The following is a 25,630-nucleotide window of genomic DNA, read 5'->3' as shown; positions in this document are numbered from 1 at the left end:
TGGAGGCCAAAGAAGAGCAGATAAGCGCGATCTTATTGCTGCGCGTTGGCGCATTCACCGTCGCTGTTGAGGCCAGGAGCCAAGACAAGACTGGAATCTCTTTCTTTCTTTCTTTCTTTCTTTCTTTCTTTCTTTCTTTCTTTCTTTCTTTCTTTCTTTTACCTTGAAAACCCCCACCAGATACGAGCAGGCCAAAGATGGTCTGGGTTGCTAGTGTTTTCTTGCTCCGTGGCTGTTTTCCTCGTGGATAAAACGTTCAGTTATTTACTAAGTACTTTTGGCTCTCTTCAGCGAAGCAGCCGGCGTGGAGGTTACTCTATGTCACTGGAATCTGCGCACAATGGAGTCAGACCCCCGCACCCCGTCACCTCCCCCTGCAGCACCAGCCTGTGAACCCCTCTGCGAGAGCTCTGGTTTTTACTGACCCCCCCCCCCCCCCCCCCCCAACTACCCCACACTATCATCCATCCACGCAGGTCCTCGCGCTCAGCGGTCCCCCTTACGGCTCCCTTAAGAAACAACAAAAACACCAGCGCTACACTCGGAATCCACCGCAACTCCTTCTTGTTCACCTCTCTTCCTCCTCTCCTTATTTGTCAGCCACCCCCCCCCCCCCCCACACACACACACACACACACACGCACGCCCCCTCCCCTTCTGAGCTCTCTCTCTCTCTCTCTCTCTCTCTCCCTCTCTCTCTCTCTCTCTCTCTCTCTCTCTCTCTCTCTCTCATACGTACAGCGGCGTGGTTACCATGGCAGTGGTTAAAACACGGTTATTCTCCTGCTCTCGGCGTATGATGTTCACTCAGCATGATGTTGGTTGCGCGCCGGCTGAGCTCTGATTGGCTCTCCCGTGTGTAACTCCTGCGTGTGCTCTGTCCCGGGATGAGACTTTTACCATCAGCTGTGAGGCGAAGCTGTGAGAAGCTCTCGGAGACGCGTCGCACACCTGCGGCTGGGTGGAAATAGATGGAGGTGACTCGCACTCCGCCGATTGCTTCACCTCCTCTCGTGGCCCACGGGGGAGCGCGCTTGTAAGCTGATCGATGTGAATGCCTCTCCGGGATTAGAGGGCTATTTGGGTGAACCACGATGTCCCGCGGCTTGGGCCAGCACTCACGGTTATTGTTCATGCGCCGGCGAACGCACGGTGTCCGGTCTCCCCCGGTTCATCTCCAGTAGCCGTACAGCTCCGCTTCCCGTGTCTCCTCGCTGCTTGGCTCCGGTCTCCTACCCGGTGTGGACAGAATAATATGACTTCCTGGCTACGCACATACGACAGCGCCTGTCTGTGCCTCCTGCTCTGCTGTTTGGTGGTCGCTTTCAGCGGAGAATCCTTCAGTGCCGGTGAGTGGAGGCTCATTGGGGGCTAATTACATCCCATCTCAGCAATTAGACTGCATCTTGTAGCTATCACTGTCAAGCGATCATTAGCGTCCCCCACATCCCACATTCTCTGTAGTCTCTGCAGGAGGTCACGCAAAAGACTCGTAATGAGCATTTGTTTCATGTGGAGGAGTTACAAACTAGTTATTGATGAGAAGTAATGACAGCCTCACTGCAGTAGCAGGTAACACTCCAGCCCTCTTTGTTGAGCACATTACCGAACATTTAAAATTAGAAGTTAGGCGATTAACCTTCACAGTCTTTTTTGCCAGAGGCCAAGATTTTTAACTGGGTGAGAGTGCGCTGTTAGTGATGCTCAGACCTGCAGCTTTTCTCCTTTTGTCCTACATTACAACCTCACTGAAGCTCCCTGGAGAATAACTCTGGAAAATTAGATTCCAGCAGATAAATCACTACACTAATTCCACTACAAAAAGCCTTTCTTTGTCACTCAGTAAAGTCTGAATCCTTACTGTATTTTTTTCTGCAAACCTTGCATAGACATATCCTGTTTGAGGGCCTAGTTATGGACTCCCTACATATGCACATTCTCACTAAATGATTGACTAATTAGATGTGGTATGGATGTGTGTATTGGTGTTGGGCGAGGGGTTACTACTCCAGCAAATCCAGTACCTGCTTCCAGATGGTGGCTGATTTGTGCTGAACAGCCTCTTATGAGATGCTAAGTGGTGCTCCTATCATCAGAAGTGTCTAATGTCCACAGGGGTTCAGCTGCATGGCTAATAAGTGTTGACACACACATTCTTTCATATGCTAATCTCAGATTCTTCCCTCCTCCTCTTGCCGATCTTTTTTCTTCTTCCCTGCAATCATTTTTCTCTCTCTGCCTCCTCCACCTTTCGTCCTCCCTTCCTTGAGCAGGTGACAGCGTGTGTCGGTCTCCTGGCATCACCTCTTGTACAGACTGCCTCAGCCGTGGGCCACAGTGCGCCTGGTGTTTCGAAGAGGTAGGAATGCGTACGAACGTGTGTTTGTGTGTGTCAGAGACAAACGTGGCAGGCATTGGACAGCATTCCTCAGATGACACGAACCAAAGCTTTGATCCAGTCCACAAATGTGAATATAATATGAACGTTAGAGCTCGGCGGCCTGCGTTATGACTCATGTGAGTTGCGCCGGCCGCTCGTGTGAATGTTTCCATGCACGTTTTCTCAGGCAGAAAGCAGAGACAGAGCCACTTTTCCATCCATGTGTTTAGTCTCCACACACTTACACATATTGCTGCTTCCGCCCATGCCTCTATCTGTCTGTGTGTCGGTCTGTCTCGTAAAGAGCCCACCCCGAAACAGACGTGAGGAGCTGTAAAGCTTTCTGGTGCCACACCAGTAACAACACACAGATAAAAAATACCAAACCAAACTGTCAGCATGTGTGCATTTACAGACTTCAGGTGCTTTCCCACCCTGTAAGTCCTACACTTCTTGACATCATCAAGTGGGGCTGGGTTCACTGGTGTGTGTGTGAGCCCTCAAACATTACCTCCTACACACACAGAGACACACACACACATACAAGGTCATATAAACTCACAGAGCCATGCTTGGATAAGTATTAAACAGTGCCGGTCTTGTTAATATGCATGTTCACATTTGGCTGTTAATATTCAGAGTCCAGTGAAAAGACAGACTGTGTAAGGAAAGTCCCAGAAAGTCAGTCTGAAACTTTTTGGCATTCAGAGTTGTTACAGGGCATATTATAGCCACAGGGAACACCATAAATACACACAATCCAGTCCAGGTTTCAGGTTCAGGTCCTGGTCACATAGTTTGCTACAGTTTCAGGTTCTATTGTAGACCACGGTTTTCCTCAACCGTGTGTTTTTTAAAAAAAATTTCACTCTTTCATCCCTTATCTGTTTCCCCCTCATGCTTTTTAAAAAATGACTGATCTCAGTCTGGCCCATGACAGATTAATTACAGTGTAAATACACATATTTAGGGGTGTAATTTTACGGGGGGGGTTTGTGCCACTTCTTTGTATTTGTGAGTTTTTTTGCTACAGTACCAAAGGTCACTAAGCCTCTCCAAAGCTATAAGGCATGACACTGTTACATTCTGCCGTTGTGGCAGCTGACTATTAGGAGAACTTAATCAAGAATCTGAAGACAATAAGGGCGCCTAATCACATTTTGAACTGTCCAAACTAACACTGAGCAAATTTCCACCGTGTTGGAATACACGGAGAATAAATCCGGAGTAAATCCAAACAGGCACCTCCACCTGGTGCTTGAAACTGATGAGTAATTTCAAGGGTCCGATAGCGAAAAACAGTCATGGCTCTCATGTCGGGGTAACTCCATCAAAAATCAATACAAGCACACTGAAAGCAATCAGAATGAAAAATGAAACCACTGATTAATTGTGAAACTGGTTTCAGTATAGCATGTTTCCCTGAGTGGAATAAATGAGGGAAGACTTTGCACGTCTGTGACATCAGGCAGGTGCGCAGGAGAAAGAGAAACGGATCAAAAGTTGCCCAACGGCTCCAGAAGTGTTGCAAGTAAATCCTTTTTTTTTTAATGTTTGTCAGTGTGCAGGAGTCTGCAGCATGTGTGAGTCTTTCACTACATACTTCACAGTGAGCAAAGGTTAAAAAATTAACTAATGGGTTAAACATTAACTAGATTACAGCCTTTAAACGCAGAGTGTTAGGCATACATTTTTGAATTGATGGAGACGATGGAGACATCGGCACAAGTGTAGAGAAAATCTATAATTTTTCTTCTGACCTTGAAATTGTTTACTCTCGCTCTTGCTCCAGACGGGCTGAAGGAGATGTGCTCATCATACAGATGAGATTACAGCGAAAACATGGCTTCCTTGTATGCTCTGTTTATAGAGTTTAAAATTGCAAGTGAGCTATACCCTACAGACTTTTGTGATATTGTGCATGTGAAAAAAATGCTCTCCTATATTAAAATTTATAATGTTAAATAAAATTGATGAAATTCAAACATGTTGTTTTTTGAAACATACACTTCATTTGAACTTGTAACCAACTAACTGGGGAACATATCCTACGTAATTTTGATAAAGGGCAGTACGTCTTTAACAGCACTCTGAAGCCATTATTACCTTTTATTATTTGCAGTATATAAAATAGTGTAGAACCCAGAGAAATCTGTGAAAGCAAAGGGGAAAGAAAGGCTGAAATCCAACATTGAACGGCCTTGATTTGTTGCCCTCAGGCAGCACTCAATTACACAGTGGAAATCACTGAATGGCTTTTGGAGCACTTTTAAAACCAACGTCAGCCAACAAACAGACCGTCAATGTATGCACACTTATCCACAATGAAGAGGAGAAAAAAGGATTTATACAAGATGCAGAAATACAGTTACAATGGGTGGGCCCAAGGTCATTTAGGAGGGTGCAAAATTGACCAAACAAAAGTCCTTTTGGAAATCAAGGACGCCGCCTCCTGTGGGCTGAAGAAGAGACAGACCATCTCAACCCCCGCCATCTGTTATTTGTATTCATTAGCGCACATGTCGTGAGTGACTTACATGTGCAAAGGCACCGTTAACATTCAATATTACAGGCTTTGAAGTCACATGTGCTCTCATTGTTGTTTAATAAAAGAAGGCTTTGCTTAATTCGTCAAGATAATGCAAAATGAGTCCTCTGTCACCTTTTGGAGACATTTTTACCTAAAGTGTTGTTAGCGTTTTGTTGGAAGTGAATTTGCTTTTTGGAACAAAAACAATGACGTTTCAGGTTGTATTATGTTTTTGCTGTTTTCAAGGACACGTTTAAATTATTTGCTCATCCGTCCATTCCCACATCACCTGTGACGAAGCTTTTGCAGATGAATTTACAGTGAAGGTGAAGACTGAGACAAAGTATGGTGGAAGCAAGAGGTGTTTATTTGCCCACATGTATCTAACGCCATGACAGTTAGTGGTAGATCAAGCTTTCCAACAGCAACAACAATCTCTTGTCTAATGACAAATGGCAGCTTTAAATACTCTCAGCTGTTTAGGACTAAACCATTATTTACTCCCAGGTGAGTTTACCAAATTGTAGCATTCCACCTTCTATATACAATACACAATCTGAGTTAATAAATAAATACATTTTATCATTCTCTGATAATTAAATATGTTATATTTTAACCTTATACCTTAACCCTATTAAAAAACCACCAAAAACCCATGTATAGAGATTTCTCACACCTCCTTAACCCATGGCCTCTCCTGGAACCTTTAAATGTCCGGACCACTGGGGAAATATTTGCCCAAACACCCTGGAGAGGACAAAGAAAAGGTCTTTGCACCAACACTTTTACCTGTAGACTTTAAACACACACACTTGCTTAAGTTTTACTTGGCAGTAGACCTTATTTGCTCCCAGTAACAACCTTTCCTCACAGACAACCACCACACTTCTCAGTGAGGAGCAGCTGTGCAGGACCTGGAGCAAAAGGCCACCTGCTAATTATTAAATAACTCAATAAATATTCAATAAATAATTAAACCTCTTGTGTGCAAATGGTTATTGATGTGCAAGTCTATCCTTAAAGTGCAGTGCTCAATAAAGTGCTTTTAATAAAGTGCAAAGGTGCTTCTAAAGTGTGCAAGTTACCACAATACAAATTATACTAGTAAGGAAGCCCTCTTCCTTACATCATCCTAACTCGTTTTAGATACAGGGTTGGATTTTAAAACCAGCATATTTTGAATGAAGGGCAAACTGACCATTTTGAACTTTATGTTTTCACCTGTAGGGCTTTCTAGATGGGGCGGGGCTAAGTCAGCGCTGTGACTTGCCAGTTAACCTGCTCAGGAGGGGCTGTGCACTGGAGTTCATGGAGCAGTCAGAGGTTAAGGTGGAGGTCAACGCCACCATCAGCAGCACACAAGTTTCCCCAAGAGACATCAGCATCACCCTCAGACCAGGTAGATGACGTGATAACTTGGGTTGGGCGTAAAAACGATCAGACTCTCTTAATAATGTGTTCAGTATGCAGAAAACACACCATTGCAGCGATAGTGTATTATTTTGTGTGCCCAGCAGGGCAGTTTGTGAATGTGCTGAACACCAGTGCAATATCAGAAAATAAGAATGTGAAAAATCTCACCTTCTTTAAGGATCAGGCCATAAGACCTCATCCACATCACATGCGGTGCTGTATTTAGTAGCTCAGCAGCACAGCGAGTACTGCCTGCAGCGCCGTATGGGAGCATACAGCACCAAGCGGTGGGTGTTCAAATTTCCACTGACTAAAAGTATTAACAGTTTCCGAGATGGGTGCTTCAAGAATCACTGTTAGTGTTTAAGCCTTCAGGAAAAAAAACTATAATAAAGGCATCATTGTGGAGAAATGGTGCCCTAAGCACTAAATGAAGTCACAGTCCCAGTGTGAGTGTGTGTGTTGTATTCTGAGCTTTTGGTAGCTGGTTCGGCTGCTGCGAATAGCAGTGCAGTTAGTCCCCTTCCACTGAAATCGCTGTCCTTCCTCGTAATTACACACATATATATATAGATGAGCAGCAAAGTGAGAGTAAAGGGAAGATGCCTTGCAGTCCGGACAGTTCAGCCAACCTCTACCTAACAAATGTTTCACTGCATCTCTGCTTCACGTAGATGCTGGTGCTGCAGTGCACCATGCAGTATTTTTGAACTTTTGCTCATTGCAGTTTATGTTGTGCGTGTGTGTTTGTTTCTAGGTTCAGCGGCCAGTTTCATAGTGTCGGTGAAGCAGCTGGAGCGTTATCCCGTGGACCTGTACTACCTGGTGGATGTATCGGCTTCTATGCAGGAAAACCTTGATCAAGTAGGTTTGAAAATGCTTGTCTGTCACTCTGCTGCTCAGTGAGTCAGTGAGGATTTGTTCCACGCCTTCTTCTTGAAGGTTCTATATATAAATATAGCTGCAAGGACTATTTGCTGTGTAAAAACATAATTAAGTCAAGGCTTGCATAAATGAGAAGTCTCACCAGGATCTATAAACAGTAAGTAGGCCCAGTGAGATGGACACTGACTTTATAACTACTACAGATTAAACTTTTTTTTAAATGAAGCAGAGGAAATGGGAAGTAAATCAGCTTCTTTTTTTGTCTATTGTGCCTGATTTATTCTGGATCATCTTCCAAATCTTCTTATTTTATATCCTCTTGCACGCCTCCTTCTTTTGCTCTTCCCTTCTCGCCTGCTGCTCTTTACCTGTCCTTGTTCTACCTCTCCAACCTGCTTTCTGCGTGCTGCACAGCTGAAGACGGTGGGTGTAGCTCTGTCCCTTCGTATGACGGAGCACTCCTCAGACCTTTGGCTGGGTTTTGGCTCATTTGTGGACAAGCCTGTTTCTCCTTACATCAACGTTCATCCTTCGAAGATCCACAATCCCTGCAGGTAAGATCATTTGTTAGCTAGAGTCGGCAGATACAATGATACACTCGAAGAGGGATGTCATCATTTCAGTGATCATGTAAAAAATATATACAAAGATGCATAATTTAGCTTTTTAGTTGCTTGGGGGAACATTGTCATCAGGATAAGCTGAGCATATAACAAATAGCTCTGCAGTTCCAAATCTTGCAAACAGGACCTCATTTTTTAATTTATTTATTTATTTTTTGTCTCTCACAAGTGATTTTGAAATACGCTGTCGACCAGCCCACGGCTTCCACCATGTCCTTAGCATGACAAGCAATATGAGCGAGTTTACGCGGGTGATCAAGCGCCAGCGCATCTCTGGAAACATGGACACACCTGAAGGAGGACTAGATGCCATGCTGCAAGCTGCGGTCTGCCAGGTGGGCATTTGTTCATATGTAGTTTGCGTACATGAATGCATATAAAACTCCCTCAGAGGCTGTTAGTGACGTATAGTGATGTGTTTTAACAGCACAGGACCAATTAATGTAGTTTTTCCACCCTTACTCGATTGTGCCGGCTCAACCCTGCATTCTCATAATTGTTGTTGCTATAATCCATCAGATGTATTAGTTTAGGTTGCAGAAATAATCAAAGGCTTCCCTAAAACAATATCATTTACATGGCAACATGTGTCACTCCATAGCCTGTCTATATTGCCTCCACAGTGCAAGTTACCCTAATGCTCACTACATACCACTGAGACTTCTGGCTTTTGAAATGTGTTTTAATAACAAGCTCCTCTTAATTCAAGTCATTATTTGGTAAATTCACCTTTGGATGCTGTCACAGCACTGAGTCTGTGTGGACAGGTCTGAGTCATGGTGGCACATCTGGACACTGCAATTGTACACCACTCCTCTTTGCAAAACTCCTCAAGCTCTGTCAGGTTGCACAGGGTCAGGCATGAACAGTGCTTTTCAAGTCCAACAACAAATTCTCCATTGGCTTGAGCTCTGGGCTTCGATTCAACCACTCCAAAACACTCACCTTGTTGACTTTAAACCATTTCCGTCTAGCTCGTGCCTGAATGCTTTGCGTCTTAGGTTCGCGTATTAGGTTGGAATTCTCTTGGAGACTGAATCAGATGGTCTTTCAGGATTTATCTATCATTGCTGTATTCATTTTATGTTTTGCCAGAGATGGTGTGTTTGCCAAAATATATAGAATGTCTGTTGCTACCTTAACAAAGTGTCTAGTGTGATGACTTAAAAAGTTGATTTTGGTCTCATCAGACTAGAGACCCCAGACTCCCACATGCTTTTAGATGAACTTATCCCCTCTCTTCCATAAAGCCTGAGCAACATCTCAGGTGCTGAAGCTTTTAACTCCTTCAGAGTAGTCATAGGTGTCTTCGTGGCCCCCACCTTACTGGTGTCCTTCTCACACAGTCACTGTTTGTGAGGACGGCCTGCTTTAGGCAGATTTACACATGTGTTTTTTCTTCCAGTGATGACGAATTTAACTGAACTCCAGGGGATTTTCAGTGACTTGTACGCTGACCTATAGTTTTCCTAATCTTTTCCCCGACTTGCTTGGAGCGTTCTTCTGTCCTCATGGTGTAATTGTTGCCAGGAATACCGATTAACCTTGACTGAATCTTTCACACACAGGTGTCTTTATACTACAGTCACTTGAGACACATTCACTGCACTTTGGTAATCTGCACTTCATTAACTGTGAAACTACAATTGGCTGGAGCTCTGTTGAATTAGTTCAGTTACTTTAAAGGGTTTGAATATTTATGCAGTGACTTATTTATTATATATTTATATATTTTTGATTAATGTTGATTAATTTAGCCCTGTGTCGAATTGGCGACTTGGTGTATCCCGCCTCTCGCCCTATGGTAGATAGACTAGATAGATAGTCTATCCACCACCACGACTCTGATAAGAATAAACAGAAGAGAATGGATGATTAATTTCCTCTACTTTACACAGTTTCTTTAGTGAATTCTTAAAAAGCCAAATTATATTGACCCTGATTCCATCCCAGCCAAGTGGTAGAGTAGACGCTGTATATGTAAATCTAAGGGGTGTTTTCTAATTGTAAGTAGGTGTTAAATCTGCAAATGTAAAAGAAGCGTTTACTCTTTTCTGGAAAAATAGTGGCACCCTGAAAGCAATGCATATTGCCACAGGAATCCCACTAAGTATTAACTCCACATGTGGGGTATGGCAGACACACACACTGAGATTCACAGTTGCTTACATTATAGCTTCTGTGGGGGTTATGTGTCACACCATGCAGGGGGCCCCTGAGTAGCCATGTCGGAGAGAAACACCACAGTGGTCATCAGTCTAGAAATAGACTCCATTATGCCAGGCCTACTCACTAGGTTTCCCTAAATACACACACACGTGCACACTGGCCCATTTTCTCACGCTGAGAGAAAGGAGTCACTGTATGAGTCACAGACATAAAAATCGAGACTCCCGGTTCTTTATTTAATTGGACATTACAGAAAAGCCTGATCATCACCGAAAATAATCCAGTTCACATGTGTAAAATGTTTCGCCTTGCATTTTTTCCCACACTTGTAAATCCTTAAAATGTGATGCATGCACATTTTTCCACATCACTCCGTCATGATTTAAAGGAATAACAAAAACCACTCTGCAAAAACAGGCTGTAGAGACGTTCAATAGATCTCTGCTTGTGTTTGAATTTTTTTGGTATTAGGATGAAAATATGTAAGTTTTGCTAAATTAATGGCCAAAAATAACATTGCACGTTGCCTTCCTTCTGCATTTTAGAGGGCTGTTGGTTGGAGACCAGAGGCAAAGCGTCTGTTGCTCCTGATGACCGACCAGCCTTCTCACCTCGCCCTGGATAGCCGGCTGGCAGGGATCGTCGTGCCACACGATGGTCTGTGTCACCTGGAGGACAACGTCTACAAAGGCAGCACCAGGATGGTGAGGAAACTTGCAAAAGCTAAAGCATCAAACTTTAAGCTCACATAATCTCACTTTAATGTGGACCAGATGAATTACTACAGGCTTTGAGGTGACAGGAGGTTTACTTTGCTTTTCAGGATCATCCCAGTTTGGGTCAGTTGTCTGATAAGCTCCTTGAAAACCATATCTACTCCATCTTTGCTGTGGAAAAGCAGCAATACCAGTGGTATGAGGTAATGTGCCCCTACACGTGCACTTAGTAATATACTGAGAAGGCATACAATCAGCCACAGATTCTGACTCATACATATCTTGCTCATTTCAGGAGCACATTTGAGAGGGGAAGATTTTTAAAAGCATTACGTTTTTTTCTACTCTCGTCTCCCTTTCCTTTTCCAGGAGCTGATACATCTGCTACCTGGCTCCTACCTGGGAAAATTAGGCCTCTTCCAGGCTCCGAATCTCATTGACCTGGTGGTGGATGCATACAAGGTACAAAGCACTCAGCTACACCTCCCCTCGTAGGCTCTTTGTCCTCTTTGTAGCGTCTTATTCATTCTTTGGACAAAGACGGGAACAAGTGAAAGGTGGGAGAGACGAGAAGAGCAGCACTGTGAGAGCTGGAATCACAACCCCACACATTCCTGGCTCAGAAATGTTGAGACAAAGTTTGCTGCCGGTCTGCTGAAGCAACACAAACTTTTGTTGTTCTCCTTGACTTGTTGAATCATGCGGACTGAGTAATAGCGCATGTCCTGTTTGAAAAGTGCGTCCTGTTTATGTGTACCCCAGAAGTTGAAGTTTGAAAACGGGGAATGCAAGAAAAATCTTAAATGATCTCAAACTTAAAGTGCTTAAGTTTGGGGAAAATTGATGATGGGGAGAGACCTAAAGCCTGAAGAAAGAAAAACAACAACAGGAAACAACACGGACGAGAACTTGAGGTTACGGAAGGTTAGGTTTTGTATGTGTGTGTGTGGGTGAGTGAGACTCACCACGGGGTTAATTCTGTTGGCAGAGTATAATCTTGCCTCAGGCACAGCGCTCCATTGTTTGCTTCGAGAATCTGCCGAATCCACAGAATCGGGTGCGCAGCCACGCATACGTGCCGAAACACACACACATACACAAACAGCGCCGCCTGAACAGAAGCTGGCATTATAATGGCTATCAGATCCCCACAGAAACCATGTGTCCTAATCAGACAGGGACACAAAGATGCTATTTTCGGCCCCACCTCCTTGTTCCCATAAATCCCTGTATTTCAGGAAGAAAGAGAGGGCGACAGTAAGGGCTTTCAGGCAACATGTGACAACTTTGATTAATGAGCCTCTTTTCCCCCCCTTTCTTTCGTCATTGCTGTTCACTCACACAGATTACGTTCATTAAAATTTCAAGCTGTTCCTAGCATTCCCTTTTATCTTAACCTACATTGCTTTGTAGTCAGCACAGTAAGCTATGATAAGTTTCTTTATATCAGGCTCTCAGTGTAATGCTGCTTGTCTCTCTGTTTTCGATGTGCCCAGAGGTTGTTATCAGAGGTGGTGGTGTCCGTGTCGGTGGAGGACAAGGCGGTCAGCAGGTACTGGGTGTCTGTAACTCCTCTCTGCCCCGATGGATCCACTGCTGCAGAGCACAGTTGCACGGGGGTGCAGCCCGACCAGACGGTAAACACCCAGCAGCGTCAGAGCCACCAGAGATGTCACAAGGCATATATTAGTTGTATCAGATTACCCTGACATACACAAACGCCCTCGCACTGAGAGCTTTACGTGACAGAGAAGATTTGGTAAATAATCCGAGCTGAGCGGATTACACGGACTGTATTTAAGAGGAAAACATTTCCATGTGATTTCGCGACCTTTTCCTCCAGAAATCCCTACCTCACCTAACACGAGAGCCTCGATACAGACAAATAGGACATTTATATTTAGAATGAGGTCATTGGACTTGTACTCCTTAATACCTGTTCTGTTATCCAGCAGAGAAAAAGAAACCTTCACCAGTGCCGAGAGCACTTTTTGATATTTCTCAGCTGTGCACGGTAGTTTTTCTACTTAAGCAGCATGACTTTATCAGAGGTTACTGTAGCTGTAGCAGCCAAAGAGACCTTTGCTTTGGCACTAATTATAGCATCTTCAGTGCATTTGGGAATGATTTTACTCCCCTTAGCTTCCTGCGAGACTTCTTTCATCACATTTTGGGGTTCTAAACTTTTATTGAACCTCGGCATACTAAATCACTGCTCTACAGAGTTACTCCACTGTACAAAGAAACTCAGGCCTTTTAATCTGTGGGTGGATTAGAGACGAATTATGGAAACAATTACCAGAATGGAGATAAAAATCAATAGAAAGGCTGACTGTGAACTCAAAGCTTTGGCATGCGCAACTTTCCACATCAGCCAACAGAATAATTGTTCAAATTCAGCCTAAGAATCCATTTTCCTGTCCAACTGTTTGAGCTGTTAGGGATTTCTGTAATCATGCAGCCAGATTTGGCTTATTCACACCTTTTAGATTTACAGCCTCAGTTTGGTGCAGAAAAATGATTTCTGTATAATCCACATCGCTGTGTAAGTGTAGAGGATGTTTAAGATAGTCTCTCTGATGTAAATGTCTATGTCAGCATGCTTACAACAATACTGAGGGCCTGAGTTTAGCATGTTAACTAATGAGGATGGCATGAGATGTGGTCATTTAGTCGTGAACAAAAGTAGTGAAGAAACTGGAATTTCTACCTGCTGTTGCTAGGCAAACAAGACACTCTATCACTAAATCGATGAGGTTCATAGCATAAAATATTACGGTAGTTCTTTTTGAACTGGGCCATGGTGGTGCACCAGATGACCAACTGACCTTGCCGCCCACATAAATATACAACTAGAACACAGCTCTATCCCTCTTTCAACATCCCCTGCTGCTCTTTATAAACATATTTGTTTTACGCAGGTCTACTTCAATATCACAATTGGCCAGCACTCCTGTCCTGATGACGGTAAAGATGAAGATGTGACAGTCATGGTCCGTCCCGTGGGTTACAACGAATCCACTGTTGTGAGGATCCGCTCTAAATGTCAGTGCACATGTGGACCGGCGGGACAGTGCCGTGATGCCAACGCGTCACCATGCAAACAGACCCAAAATGGCAACAATCAGGAGGAGAGGCCGAACTACGGGATGATGAAGGACTCGGATTCAAACAAGAACTGCAAAGCAGATGGGTCTGATGTGGTCTGCAGTGGCCGCGGAGTGTGCGAATGTGGGAAGTGTGTTTGTGAGCAGAGCAGGCTCGGTGCAGTGTACGGGAAATACTGCGAATTAGACGACTTCTCCTGCCCTTACGAAGGAGGGCTGCTGTGTGGAAGTAAGAGGGGCACACTCTGAAAATTAGTTCATAGTGATACTGCTAATGTCAAGATGACTAGTGCACGATTTTTCTTCGTTAACTTCTCTAATGCCTTTTCCTCTCATCTCTCTCCTGTCTCTCAGGTCGGGGTGTGTGTGTGCTAGGTGAATGTGTGTGTGAGGATGGATGGACAGGCGATAGCTGCAACTGTCCCGTCTCCACAGCAACCTGCCAGTCATCAAATGGCTTGCTTTGCAGCGGGAGAGGGAAGTGTGTGTGTGGTAAGTGCGTGTGCGACGACCCCCAACACTCCGGAGACTTCTGCGAGCGTTGCCCTGCGTGCCAAAGCACCTGCCAATCATACTGGTAATTAGCGACTTATATTTAGTACCGCAAAGCACGATGGGAGCTCCGACAGATCGAGCTGTATGCTTGAAGTTGAAACTGTAGTGATTTGTTATTTCTGTTTGCGTTGCTTTGCCTCTTAGGACATGTGTGGGCTGCCACCTTTCTCATGGTCTGACCCAAGAAGAGGCGGGACAGTGCAACCACACCTGTGCACCGCTGGTCGGCTACATGGATGACATGTCAGGTAGAGCTGGTGTGATTCAATTCAATTTTATTTATATCGCACCAAATCACAACGACTGTTGCCTCGAAGTAAATAATAGAGAGAAAACCCCATCATATGACCCCATATGAGCGAACACTTGGCGACAGCGGGAAAGAAAAACTCCCCTTTAACAGGAACAAACCTCCAGGTTCAGGTTTACATATTTGTAGTTTTGTGGACACTAAAAAGGTTTTTTTCTTTAATTGAAGCTACGACAGATTTAGCTGTTTTTAATAAAAGCCTTGGCTCAGTTTGAATTTGCTCTTGGGTTTGAAATATATTACTTTGTATTTACTATTTAACAAGCAACCCTTAGAGCTGCTTGTATTCATCTTTTTTTGCTAAGTTTGGCAATCTATAAAAGCAACATTGACAAGTTACACGAAGTGCTGTTGCACATGTTGGCAGTTTATTGCCTGCATTTTTGAGCCAAAGCCATTTGGTTATTTAGAAGCAGAGCGACAGATGGATTTCACTGAGAGCTGAGCATACTGCATGATAGCAACATGTCAATCACAAGGTAGCCCCGAACTAAACCACATCCTGTTTTAACACCTATTATACCTTAAATAATACAATCATTGAAAATGAATGAAATGAAAAAAGAACACCATGTTTTATTAAGTATGACTTAAAACTGTCTTCAGGGGCCATAAACTCACAAGGCAAGCATTTGCTGAAGTCATAAAAGAAGTGGAAAGTTGGGTTTCCCATAGATAACTATGTATCCTGACCTCGTTTTGCAACCAGAGATGCCACCCCCTGCTGGCCACTAAAAAGACTGCCTCTACATCACATTCTTTTTCATATACAGTTAGAGTTGCATTTCTGACCACCTGATGAGTGTAAGCCTACTATTCACTGACCTTTTAGCTCAGTTTTGTTCTCCACTGACTCCTAAAAAATCAGTTTCTTTAGCTTCAAAATGCTTTGTCTAACAGTTGGTCACTATTCGAGAATCAAGACCCCAGATTACTGAGAGGATTTGTATAGTCAGATTCTCATTGCACACAGATCTTCAATTACTTAATTTGGTTTTACTAAAATAAGGTTGCCTTCATGTCATACATTGTTATGCACTGAGCACTTCTTCTCCACTCTCTTCTTTTCACTCCCCATGTGTTTATATACCACTGCAGCAGCATTAAATTCATCACATTTGTGTCTTCTCTCTCCCTTAGTCTGTGTTTTGTCTCCCTATGCTCTCTTTTTCTTTTTGCTTCTGTTTCTTCTCTTCTCTTTCCCTTCACAACCCCCACCCATCAAGGCAGATGGCTGCCCCTCCCTATGCCTGATTCTGCTGGAGGTTTCTTCCTGTTAAAAGGGAGTTTTTCCTTCCTACCACAAAGTGCTCGCTCACAGGCAGGTCACTTGATTGCTGGGGTTTTCTGCAGAATTCTGTAGGGTACCGTGTAAAGCACCTTGAGGCGACTGTTGTTGTGTGATTTGGCACTATATAAACAAACCTGAATTCAATTTGATTGAAACAAGAGAAGCTTTAAAACAGTGCAGCTCTGCAGCAGCACCACTCTGATCAATTTTTTTGTTTAAACTAACCCTCCAGGATTTGTTCTGGATCTTGGATCTATGTCTGGGTCTCACTGCTCCCTCTCTCTCTCTGGCTGTATTTTCAGGTCAAGCAGGGGAGACGTGGATTCACTGCATGTACATCAGTAACGACAGCTGTCGCAACAGCTATCGCTTTCAGACCAGCTCGAAGTCTGGTCAGGCTCAGCTTCTTATTAGCACAAGACCAGGTATGAAGTCAAAACTCACACACACACGCTTTAACTTGGGGTGATATCCGTTGATACCTCTGCTGCACTAGTGCACCCTGGTGTATTTGAGTCAGCAAGCCTGCTGTCAGTGTTACAGCTGTAATTTAGATTTCCCCTCAGTTTCCATCTCACTTTATGGATTTTTTCTTTTCAATCATCCACAAACACACACACACACACACCTCCTCACAGTTCACATTTGCCCTCAGTCTCGCACACATTATTATTGCACATCTAAGTGTTACAGATCACCCCGCCACCCTTACACCCCACCCTTTTCCAATTTTTGGAACAGCACTGCTTATTGTGCATCTCCCCCCCATCTCCCCCTATCCCCTCAAGCTTCCCTCCAACCACCCCCCCACCCCCCACACCCAACGGGACACTCTCTTCCTGCTCACACCCACTCCTCCCGGGTGCAGCAGGAGCCAGGTCTCTATGGTAACTCTGTTACAAAATGTCAGAGCAATCTTTGGGCTCTTTGTGTCGAGCAATCAGCCCGTCATCCACACATGCTCCCCAGCAGATACACAGCCAGCTGACTGTTCAGTACCGCAATAGTGGTACAGCTGCCGCCGAGCGAGCTCTGTGTGTGTGTGTGTCATATGTCATTTAAATGAGTAGCTCTGCTTTGTACTGCCTTTTTGTCTCCCCTGTTTTTCAGTGGACAGTCTCTTTCCTCTTTTAGTAACTTTTATTCAAATTCATTCATGCAAGTCCAACGTTTACATCCAAAACATACCATACCCAGCCTACACCTGGGTTTAGAGCCACTGAAATATACCTGATTAGCTCTTCACAGTTTCATATTGCTGAATCTGTACTTTTAGTTTTATTTAATCTGTACTTTCATGTTGCTCAAAGATGATTTTGATCAAAAATACTCCAAACTTTTGTCCCCATCAGTGAACAATACAATGTTATAGCTCTGCACAGTAAAACTGAGTGCGTTTATGTGTATGTGTCTACAGACTGTGTCAGCAGCAGCCTTCGGCTGGTGAGAACTTTCTTGAGCGTGTGCGCCCTGACCGTGTTGTGCGGGCTGGTGGTTGTGGCCGTGTCCCGGCTGTTGCTGCAGAAGAGGCGGTGGTCACCAGGGGGCACTGTTGAAGATGCAGGGTACCATTGCACTGGAAAGGTTAGCTCTCTGATATCCTTGAGGAATTTCTCAGTGCTGTCTGATTTTAAATGAGAGCCAAAGTGTCCCTGGAGCCCTGAGCAGCAAAGGTTCATTAGGATATTTATGTGAAGTAGTACCGGCAGCTGAAACCAGCAGTGAGGAATGTGAGTGTGCTCTTAGAGGTACAGCTGTGTTTTACATTTCCTCCCAACTCCCAGCTCAGCAGCTACAGTTTCCAGCTTTCTGACCTTATAATGACATACAGCACTTTGGAGAAGAGGAAGATGGGAATTTCTTAGCAATGGTTACTGGTTAGGGGTGGCGAGGGGGGTTCCTGTTTATGGCACTGCTGCAGATCATCTTAATGATACTGACGATTGTGGACTGTGTTTAAGAATCAGGACCATCTGTCTGGTTAACATTTACAGTTCTTTGGCTGATTTTTTTTTTATGACATTTTACTGTCAGGGGGAAGTTTTGCTTTTGAGTAACAAAGACTTACTCTTCACTTCTCAGTCATGGGAAAGGCCACATAGACTTTGAGTTTACCTGCCTAATATCCACCAAGGGTTAAGTTTAGCATGTTTAGCCACATGCTGAACTTTCAGTAAATAGGGGACGCATTTAGATTTCAAATAAAGCCACAGAGTTTCTGTTAAAAGCTTTTCCACGTGGGTGTTTGAAGCAGGTGAAAATGCTATAAAAAGGGGAGGACATTAACCAAACCCAGTGACCTGGTGGCTGTTAAGAGGTTAAGATCCTCTGTGTACCTGTAAAGGCTCCAAAAGGACTGTGAAAATGACCCTTAACTCATAATCTTGGCTTTACCAACAAATCTTTACCAGAAATAAATCACAATTAAACAGACTAACACTTTGAGTTCTCCACTAATATGAACACTCACAAGCTGTAACCACGGAAACATCTGTCACACATGACATGTAGGAGTCATGTGGGGGGAAAAGGCAACTTGTAAAGCATTATGGGAACCGTAGTATGTAGTATTTTGGACTAATAGTGAAGAAGTCTTCTGAAGTGAGCATCTGTGTTCATCTCAGACTCCAATATTACTGACTGCATATTTCTGTTGCCCCCTCCCCTTCCCCACCAGGATCTGTCATACATTCCTACAACCAATGAGAAGACTGTCACCTACAGGAGGGACCATCCACCTGATCGCCCTGTGGAAATGCACATTCAGGTTCCTAAGATGGCCCTGGGTGACCCCTGGCAATAAAAGGTCATAACAAAGGCAGTAGAGACATATAGAAGCAAAGCTGGACTCAAGGCTTCTTTTCTGCCTCCTAACCTTCATAAAACTTTAACCAGCGGTACGTAGTACGTAGAGACTCAAGCGAAGTAAACTATGAAACCTCCACGGGATTTTATTTGTTAATCGAACTGACCAAACTTTTATTGACTGTGTGACTGACGCGGCCAGTATCCTGGGAATCCTGGAGATGAAGACGAAGAGCACAAATTCCCCACCTCTTCTCCTCCTTTTGTAGGAGCAGGGAAGCTACTTCACCTTTACAGGGTGAAAGTTGATCACTCCGCGCTTTTTAGCCATGCACTACTCTAGCATGAGTAAGTGTGCATGTGTGAGTGTGCATGTGTGAGTGTGTGTGGTGCAGGTGCACATATGCTTTCTATTTATTTGATAGTGACAACACTACATATTAATAAAAAAAAAAAATCATGTGACTGTGCCAGACTACAATAATCCGACAGTACTGTCTCCCTGTCTTAGTCTGCCCCCATGTGGTCAGTGTAATGTACGACATTTTCTTTCAAATAACACACATTACTGACCTCAGCTGTGTTGCCTTGCATACACCAAGTGACTAAGCAGCTTGCTTTTATTTTATTGCGATTACATTTTAGTCACGCATGGCGAATCTTGTCGTTTAATGTTTTTATTTCTGTTAACATCGGCTGCATTGCAAATTAGTGTTATATCATGGCATTGTGTAATGACAAGCAAGAATACTTTCATTTGATTGTCTTTTGTTAATAATCTGGTTAGACTTGCACTAGAACAATTGCATTTTACTACTGAAAAGTGTGGGATCTCTAGGCATTAAAGGTACCTAAGTGTGTTTAAAGCTAATTCACTGGAGGAGTGGATTAGCTCCACTGGAACACTGGAATGACAATGGATATAGATTTATATTTTACATACTGACATAATGGCAGTTGTATCATCAAAAGCCTGAGAATGTGAACTCTGTATCAGAATAATGTCTGCATTTACCTGCTGTTTCACAAGTATAGACTAATACACAAATCTGCTCCAAAGGTACTGAGATCAGAGGTGGAACTTCACTCTTCAGCAAATTTAAAGGATTAGATCCTCTGAAACCAGAGTGCCAGTTTCGTGACTTGTTGAGAGACTTTGCTTGCCCACTCCTGTTCCTCTTTTTTTTTAACATGTTGTTTACAGCATTAGCTGCTCTGTTTTACTGTAACCTCGGAACACTAATGAATATTTATTATGATTCTATTATATTTTTTATGTTTATTTGATTTGTTATGCTATATTTGAGTAGCGGTAAATAGGTAGTGAATACTGTGAGCTGTCTCTGTTTCTAAAACTGAAATGAATTCAGCAATAAGGTATTAATCATCTCATCTTACCGGGCATTATGTTCGGAGTGACAACAGCACTTTCTCTGTAGTTTTGCTGTCGATTCATGTGTAGCATGACTGTTTTCATTCCAATAAAAATGTGCAAGAGTTTTTAAACTGTTTCTTGAACTGTGTTTTATTAATTTATAGTTATTCTATTTAGTTGTATTTATTTAGGCCCTGTGGCCCAAAATTTCATGTACATTTTTTTTTAATGAAAAATAGGCAAAAACTTTTTTAATATTCAACCATGACAGTCCCTGAAGACCAACACCAGAATTGAAGCATGTATACAACTCACTACACGTTTTTAATATCTGTTTGTTTAAATATATTTGTGTAGATGTGCCAAAGATTTTTACATTTTAATTTATTTTATTGGTGCAACAAAAGATTGCTGCATAACCAGGACCTGCATTCAATATTACAGTCCAAGCCCATGTGATCCAAGCAGCTGCTGACTGCATAAACTGAACACTAGGTGGAGATCTCCACCTACACAACTGTGTTTAAAGCTCACTGTGAGTATTCACTCCAAGTCTCCTACTCTTTACAGCATTTTTTTAATAGCAACGTCTTTTCATCATTGAAACAAAAAACTTAAAGCAGATTTTTTCCCCCCCATAAAGCAGCAGCTGACGTCACTTACTACAGAACTCTTTGTATCTAAAGGTGCAGATGTGCAGATGTGCCTACTTAAATAGAATAAAATTGTTAAATTAAAAAAAATAGAATTGTTATGTATGTATTTTTTTATGGTTTTATATATAATCACTGCAAACTGAAAACTAAGACTTTGTTTCTGAGGCAAATTGTAATATACAACAAAACTTAGATTATTGCATGTGAATAGTTGTTTTGTTTGTTTTTAATTGAAAATTGCCCCATTTATTAATCCCAGTGCAACACAGACTTTCAAACACGAGTAAATTATAGAAATGCAGTCACTCAAACTTTTTTATAATTTATATATTTAATTACTATAATAATGAAGTAAAAGGGGATTATGAAAGGCTCGTTTTTCTTCCTTTTTTATATTAAAAAAAGAGAATAAATTAGGCAATAGAGAAATTAAAAAAGAAAACAAAAACTAAACGACAGATGAGTAAAAGATTTTTCATAGAAAGGTACAAATAACAGATGAGGTATAAGCAGAGTGATCCATAAAGTGCTGTTTCAGTTCTTTAGAGTCCACGGCACGCTGTAAAGCAAACAACCCACGTGTGGATTCATCGGGTTCAGCTCTGTGGATTACTGCACCGCTCTCTGTCCCTCGGTGCTGTGCAGTCTCAGTCCAGGGCTCGGGCTGCCGCTATTGTCCGTGTCGCTGGTGCCCTTCGTGAGCCCCGGCTCCCCGCCGTCCTCCGGGCTGTGTGTCCTTGCGTGCTTGCTGAGATGGTCAGAGCGCATGAATCGTTTGTGGCAGAGGGGGCACTCGAATCGCTTCTCCCCGGTGTGTGTGCGCAGGTGCCGCTGGAGCTCGTCAGAGCGCGTAAAGCGTTTCCCGCAGAAAAGCCAGTTGCAGACAAACGGCCTCTCCCCGGTGTGCCAGCGCAGGTGGGCCTTCAGGTGCGAAGTTTTGCCGTAAACTTTACCACAACCTGGGATGTGGCAGCTGTGCAAGCCCCTGCGCCGGGGACTCGTGCGCCCTTGGCCGAGGCTCTCCGCCTCTTGGCAGTTTGGACAGTCACAAGTGGTTCTACCGGAGTAGCGCCGTGAGGAGGAGCGGGAGGATGGGGGCAAAGAAACGACTGGGGAACCTGTGAGAGGAGGTGCCGCCGTGACCGGAGGCTCTGTGTAGGCTGCGGGAACAGGTGGTCTGAAGCCGTCGAAGAGATGTTGCGCCGCGGGGAGCAGGTGCTGAGAGGCACCAGGGCTGAAGTTAGAACTGTAGTCACTGGTGTAGCTGCTCAAAGGAGAGGGTAACCCGACTGTGTTCTGTGCGTCCACCCAGCTGCTGCCCATATCCCACCAGGCAGGAGGCCCGTTACCAGTATCCCCCACGGGTTTGAACCATGGATCATAGGGATGTGCATGCATCCTTGGATATATCCCGGCTATGCTTTCTACCGAGGAGGGAAATTTGGTCAGAAGCACGGGCCGCTGTGCGTGTGCGGAATTGGGAACGCAGTTGTCCGGTGGCACAGCGGGCTGGTACATCGAAAAATCATTCCCTAAAGAAGAAGTAGCAGCCGTCACAGTGAAAGCGCTAGAGGCGTCATTCAGTCCGGTCCTGCTACTCCTGGAGGTCCCAGAAGAAACCCCAAACGATGTGAGGCAGGTACCCAAGTTGCTGGTGACTTGCGAGCTCCTTCTCCACGGATGGAACCCTTTGACGGGTCCGGGGGCTCCCTCGGAAACAGTAGGGGAGCACGAGGGGCTGGGCTCCCCAATCCTGCTGCAGGTTTCGGCCAGCATGGCCAGCGGGGTGCTGCCCAACCGTGGCTCCTCCTGCGGGAACACAAAGCACGCACTTAGAGCCAGCACGCCACTGAAACCATGTGCGCAAAACACGCGTAAAATGCAGCATGTAAATCAAATGAGTTGGACACAGTCTGCAAAACACAAATGAAGCTTACATTGTTGTTGTTTTTTAACTTAACCAGCAAAATCACAGCAGGTGGGATAACTTAGTAACTTATAAAACTTTAACTATGGTGGGCAAATAATCTTTAAAAAATCGCTTAACTTTTCCATTAGACGTAGCAACTCGCCATCAATAGCGCAAGCTGTGAAAGCTAAAAATGTAGATGGGAAAAGAACTAAAGCTCGGTTAATTTAAATAACGATACTTTTATTATAAACAGCGGCATTTAAACGAGATAAAGGGAATAAAATAAATATTAACCGAATAAGCAAATGGACAGACCCTTTTAAGAATTTGCTTTTGCCAAAAAATTAAAATTAAAATAAAAAAATATTCAGAGAAAAACAAAAGTTGCGTCGAAATGCAAACTCACCCCAAGCAGTGTGGCAGCCATGGACTCCGTGCAGTGATATCTTCTGCTGTCAGTGTCTGTGTGTGCTCTCGGTAGCTTGCGTGATCGGTCTGTTTTCCTCTCTGACTGCTTTGGTAGTAGTTGTATCTTCCCCGTGGCTTTGAAGTGGCGCTAAGCATCCGCTGGCCAATCAGACATCAGCTGTCATCTTCTCCAAACATTCGTGCTCGGGGTCGTCATAAGTTTCAAACGTTGTAAGCAAGTATAGTTTCAAAGTAGGAGTGAGAGAACAGTTTAAAGTTTAAGGCATGAAATTCAAAAGGAGACACTGAAGCAACAGATGAGTGCGCAGAAACGTTCTTCCTTCTCACCACTTGGTCAAAATACACGTCATAACGCCACAAAAAGTGGCAGTGAATAGTTCCGTGACTGATTTAAGGCATTTCCTCATTAGGTTAATAAAAATGTAGCAGCAGTAATGCCATTTAGTTTCACGTGTATTTATATTTGATGCTCCATGTATTTCGTTACTGGACTTCGAACAGCGCAAGGCTCCATGATAAGGCAAAGTAGGCAAATTGCAGCTAAAATCCCCCAAACCTATTCACTGCCAGTTGAATTTAAAGCTGTGTTAAGGTGAAGTTACCCCTTAATTTAGCAATAAAAAGGCAACATTTAATAAACTAAAAAGCAACTATGATGGCATAAGGGGATTTTGTGCCATCGGCCAAGAAAGATAATGCGTGCTAGTAAACACAATAAAATACACAAGGGAAGCTTTCTGTGCATGTAAAACAGCAAAGCGCAGTTTTGTTTTACTTATGTTGTGAGTTCACTCAGAGGGAAAGGCTGATGAATGGGAGGCTGGTCAGGTCCGTCCCATCCTGTCCCTGGGGCGTATCCAGTCAGCCCTGGGGGAGGGAAAGGAGGATACCATCACTGCCTCTACAATTTCATCTTATTCAACACAAAACAAATTACTTTTTAAAATAAAGCACCTCTTTCTGTTCTTTTCCCTAATTTTATAACTCATTTAGACACTTGGCTAAGCTCAGACTAACAGTGGGAGGAAGTAACTTTTATTATTTGAATAGATAGTCCTACACTTAAATCAGGCATGTTTAACCTTTGTGATGACACAAGCACCCTAGAAATAACCTAATGTAAGAGCAAAGGCACTTATATTTCATTTGAATTTCAAATGTAATAAAACAGCAGGATTCAAGCTACTTTCTTCATTTGCTTGATATACTGCTTTCCTGCCCTTACCTCATCGCTTTGACTATCCTAAATGAAGTCAGCTCCACACTCACAGAAAAGTTAATCACATCTCACAGTTTAAATCAAGTGGCTGCTAGTGTGCATAATTATTTTTGGTGTTGCAATGCAAAGTCCGATATATCATTTTAGCTTAGATTTCATGTACACTTCAAAATGTTAAGGCAGATGTTTGTTGTTTGTTTCTTGAAGGAAATTATTCAGCATATCCTTGATGGTTTAAACACACCAAGATACTAATATCTCAAACATATGATGTACAATGGATTGACTTACTTGACCAGTGGCTAGATTAGTAGTTTATAGGCCTAACAACTATTCTCCAGGAAAATAACAAATACATTGTTGGTCTGCTGTACTTGCACCTTTTTGTAAAATGTAGAGAAGCTAGACAAGCAGCTGCAAAGCCTTTTTCATTTTAAGTAAGTAAGGATGGCATGGTGCATCAGCTTAGATTAGAGGGGTACTTTACCCCAAAACCAAATTAAAATGTAATTTAATTTAAATTTAATTTAAAATTAAATTAAATAATGATACTTCCTACAGTCAATTTAGTTCTTCTGTAAATTGAACCAGGTGCCTTTTGTATGGAAGAATTTTTGTGCCACCAAAAAAGAGAAAAAAAGTGAAGAAATTGAATTTCAAAATTTCAATTTAATATCTTAAAATTTTGACTTGTCCAGCAGAAACTAAAAATTTCAAGTAATTTAACAATTTCATATCCCAAATTAAATTTTTGACATAATAACCCAGAATGTTGTTTTGTTTTGTTTTTTGTTTTTTCTTTCTTGCATACATTTTCTTTGTTGTATTTAAAATAAATTTGAGTGAGGTCAATGTTTTTAGATCTTATCTCCCTGGAAGAGCTGCATAAACACTGGAGATAATTCACAGAGACCAAAGATAGTGAATGATTTCGTGAAGCAACCATGAACGAAATAACTGCTGACGATGTGAAGTGGGCGGGACCTGTAATAAACTTTTGGGCAGGCGACTGAAGTGACTACCAATGAGACTGAAGAATGCCGTTGACTGACATAAAACCACCTATAGGGTTACCTAGGAAACTATAACCTGCCAGTCCAAATGACCAGCTGTCAGTTTCAGAGAGAAATATGTAACAAACAAAAAGCATTCAGTATGTACGGTTTAAGGGGCGTGGCTCTGTTGACTGACAGGTGTCCCAGTACAGGCAGCTGGCTCAGTGTGCACTAGGCCGACCAACCTTTGTTTGTGCTGC

The 25,630-nt window shown here is 43.2% G+C and overlaps 2 protein-coding genes across 3 annotated transcripts; one reads left to right on the top strand and one right to left on the bottom strand.

Moving 5' to 3' along the window:
- The first annotated feature begins 801 nt into the window (after nucleotides 1-801).
- On the top strand, nucleotides 802-20,290 carry itgb8 (integrin, beta 8). The gene is made up of 16 exons (XM_026156455.2): nucleotides 802-1,349; nucleotides 2,274-2,359; nucleotides 6,138-6,309; nucleotides 7,081-7,187; nucleotides 7,623-7,762; nucleotides 8,001-8,166; nucleotides 10,546-10,704; nucleotides 10,824-10,919; nucleotides 11,086-11,178; nucleotides 12,213-12,353; nucleotides 13,638-14,052; nucleotides 14,178-14,400; nucleotides 14,523-14,626; nucleotides 16,282-16,404; nucleotides 17,397-17,563; nucleotides 18,657-20,290. The coding sequence occupies exons 1-16, from the start codon at nucleotides 1,256-1,258 to the stop codon at nucleotides 18,780-18,782; spliced, it is 2,412 nt and encodes an 803-aa protein (XP_026012240.2). The 5' UTR covers nucleotides 802-1,255; the 3' UTR covers nucleotides 18,783-20,290.
- An 837-nt stretch (nucleotides 20,291-21,127) lies between these two features.
- On the bottom strand, nucleotides 21,128-23,293 carry sp8a (sp8 transcription factor a). 2 transcript variants are annotated; one of them, XM_026157413.2, is made up of 2 exons: nucleotides 23,134-23,293; nucleotides 21,128-22,624 (listed from the first exon to the last, which is right to left on the bottom strand). In XM_026157413.2, the coding sequence occupies exons 1-2, from the start codon at nucleotides 23,152-23,154 to the stop codon at nucleotides 21,425-21,427; spliced, it is 1,221 nt and encodes a 406-aa protein (XP_026013198.1). In that variant the 5' UTR covers nucleotides 23,155-23,293; the 3' UTR covers nucleotides 21,128-21,424. The 2 variants fall into 2 exon arrangements, with proteins under 2 accessions (XP_026013198.1, XP_080152799.1); XM_080296673.1 differs by having other exon boundaries at nucleotides 21,128-22,728; nucleotides 23,134-23,248.
- Between the last annotated feature and the right edge of the window lie 2,337 nt (nucleotides 23,294-25,630).

Source organism: Astatotilapia calliptera, chromosome 22 (assembly GCF_964374335.1).
Source record: "Astatotilapia calliptera chromosome 22, fAstCal68.1, whole genome shotgun sequence".
In the NCBI taxonomy this organism is placed as follows: Eukaryota; Metazoa; Chordata; class Actinopteri; order Cichliformes; family Cichlidae; genus Astatotilapia; species Astatotilapia calliptera.
The sequence above is the reverse complement of the archived record's forward strand: the minus strand, read 5'-3'. Positions and strand labels throughout refer to the sequence as shown.

Bases quoted from the DNA above. Each gene is read 5' to 3' on its own strand.
- sp8a (XM_026157413.2), bottom strand. From the start codon at position 23,154: ATGGCTGCCACACTGCTTGGG. The intron at 22,625-23,133 runs GTGAGTTTGCAT...GTGTTCCCGCAG, and splicing joins TGGCTGCCACACTGCTTGGG to GAGGAGCCACGGTTGGGCAG.
- itgb8 (XM_026156455.2), top strand. From the start codon at position 1,256: ATGACTTCCTGGCTACGCACATACGACAGCGCCTGTCTGTGCCTCCTG. The intron at 2,360-6,137 runs GTAGGAATGCGT...TTTCACCTGTAG, and splicing joins GCGCCTGGTGTTTCGAAGAG to GGCTTTCTAGATGGGGCGGG. The intron at 17,564-18,656 runs GTTAGCTCTCTG...CTTCCCCACCAG, and splicing joins GGTACCATTGCACTGGAAAG to GATCTGTCATACATTCCTAC.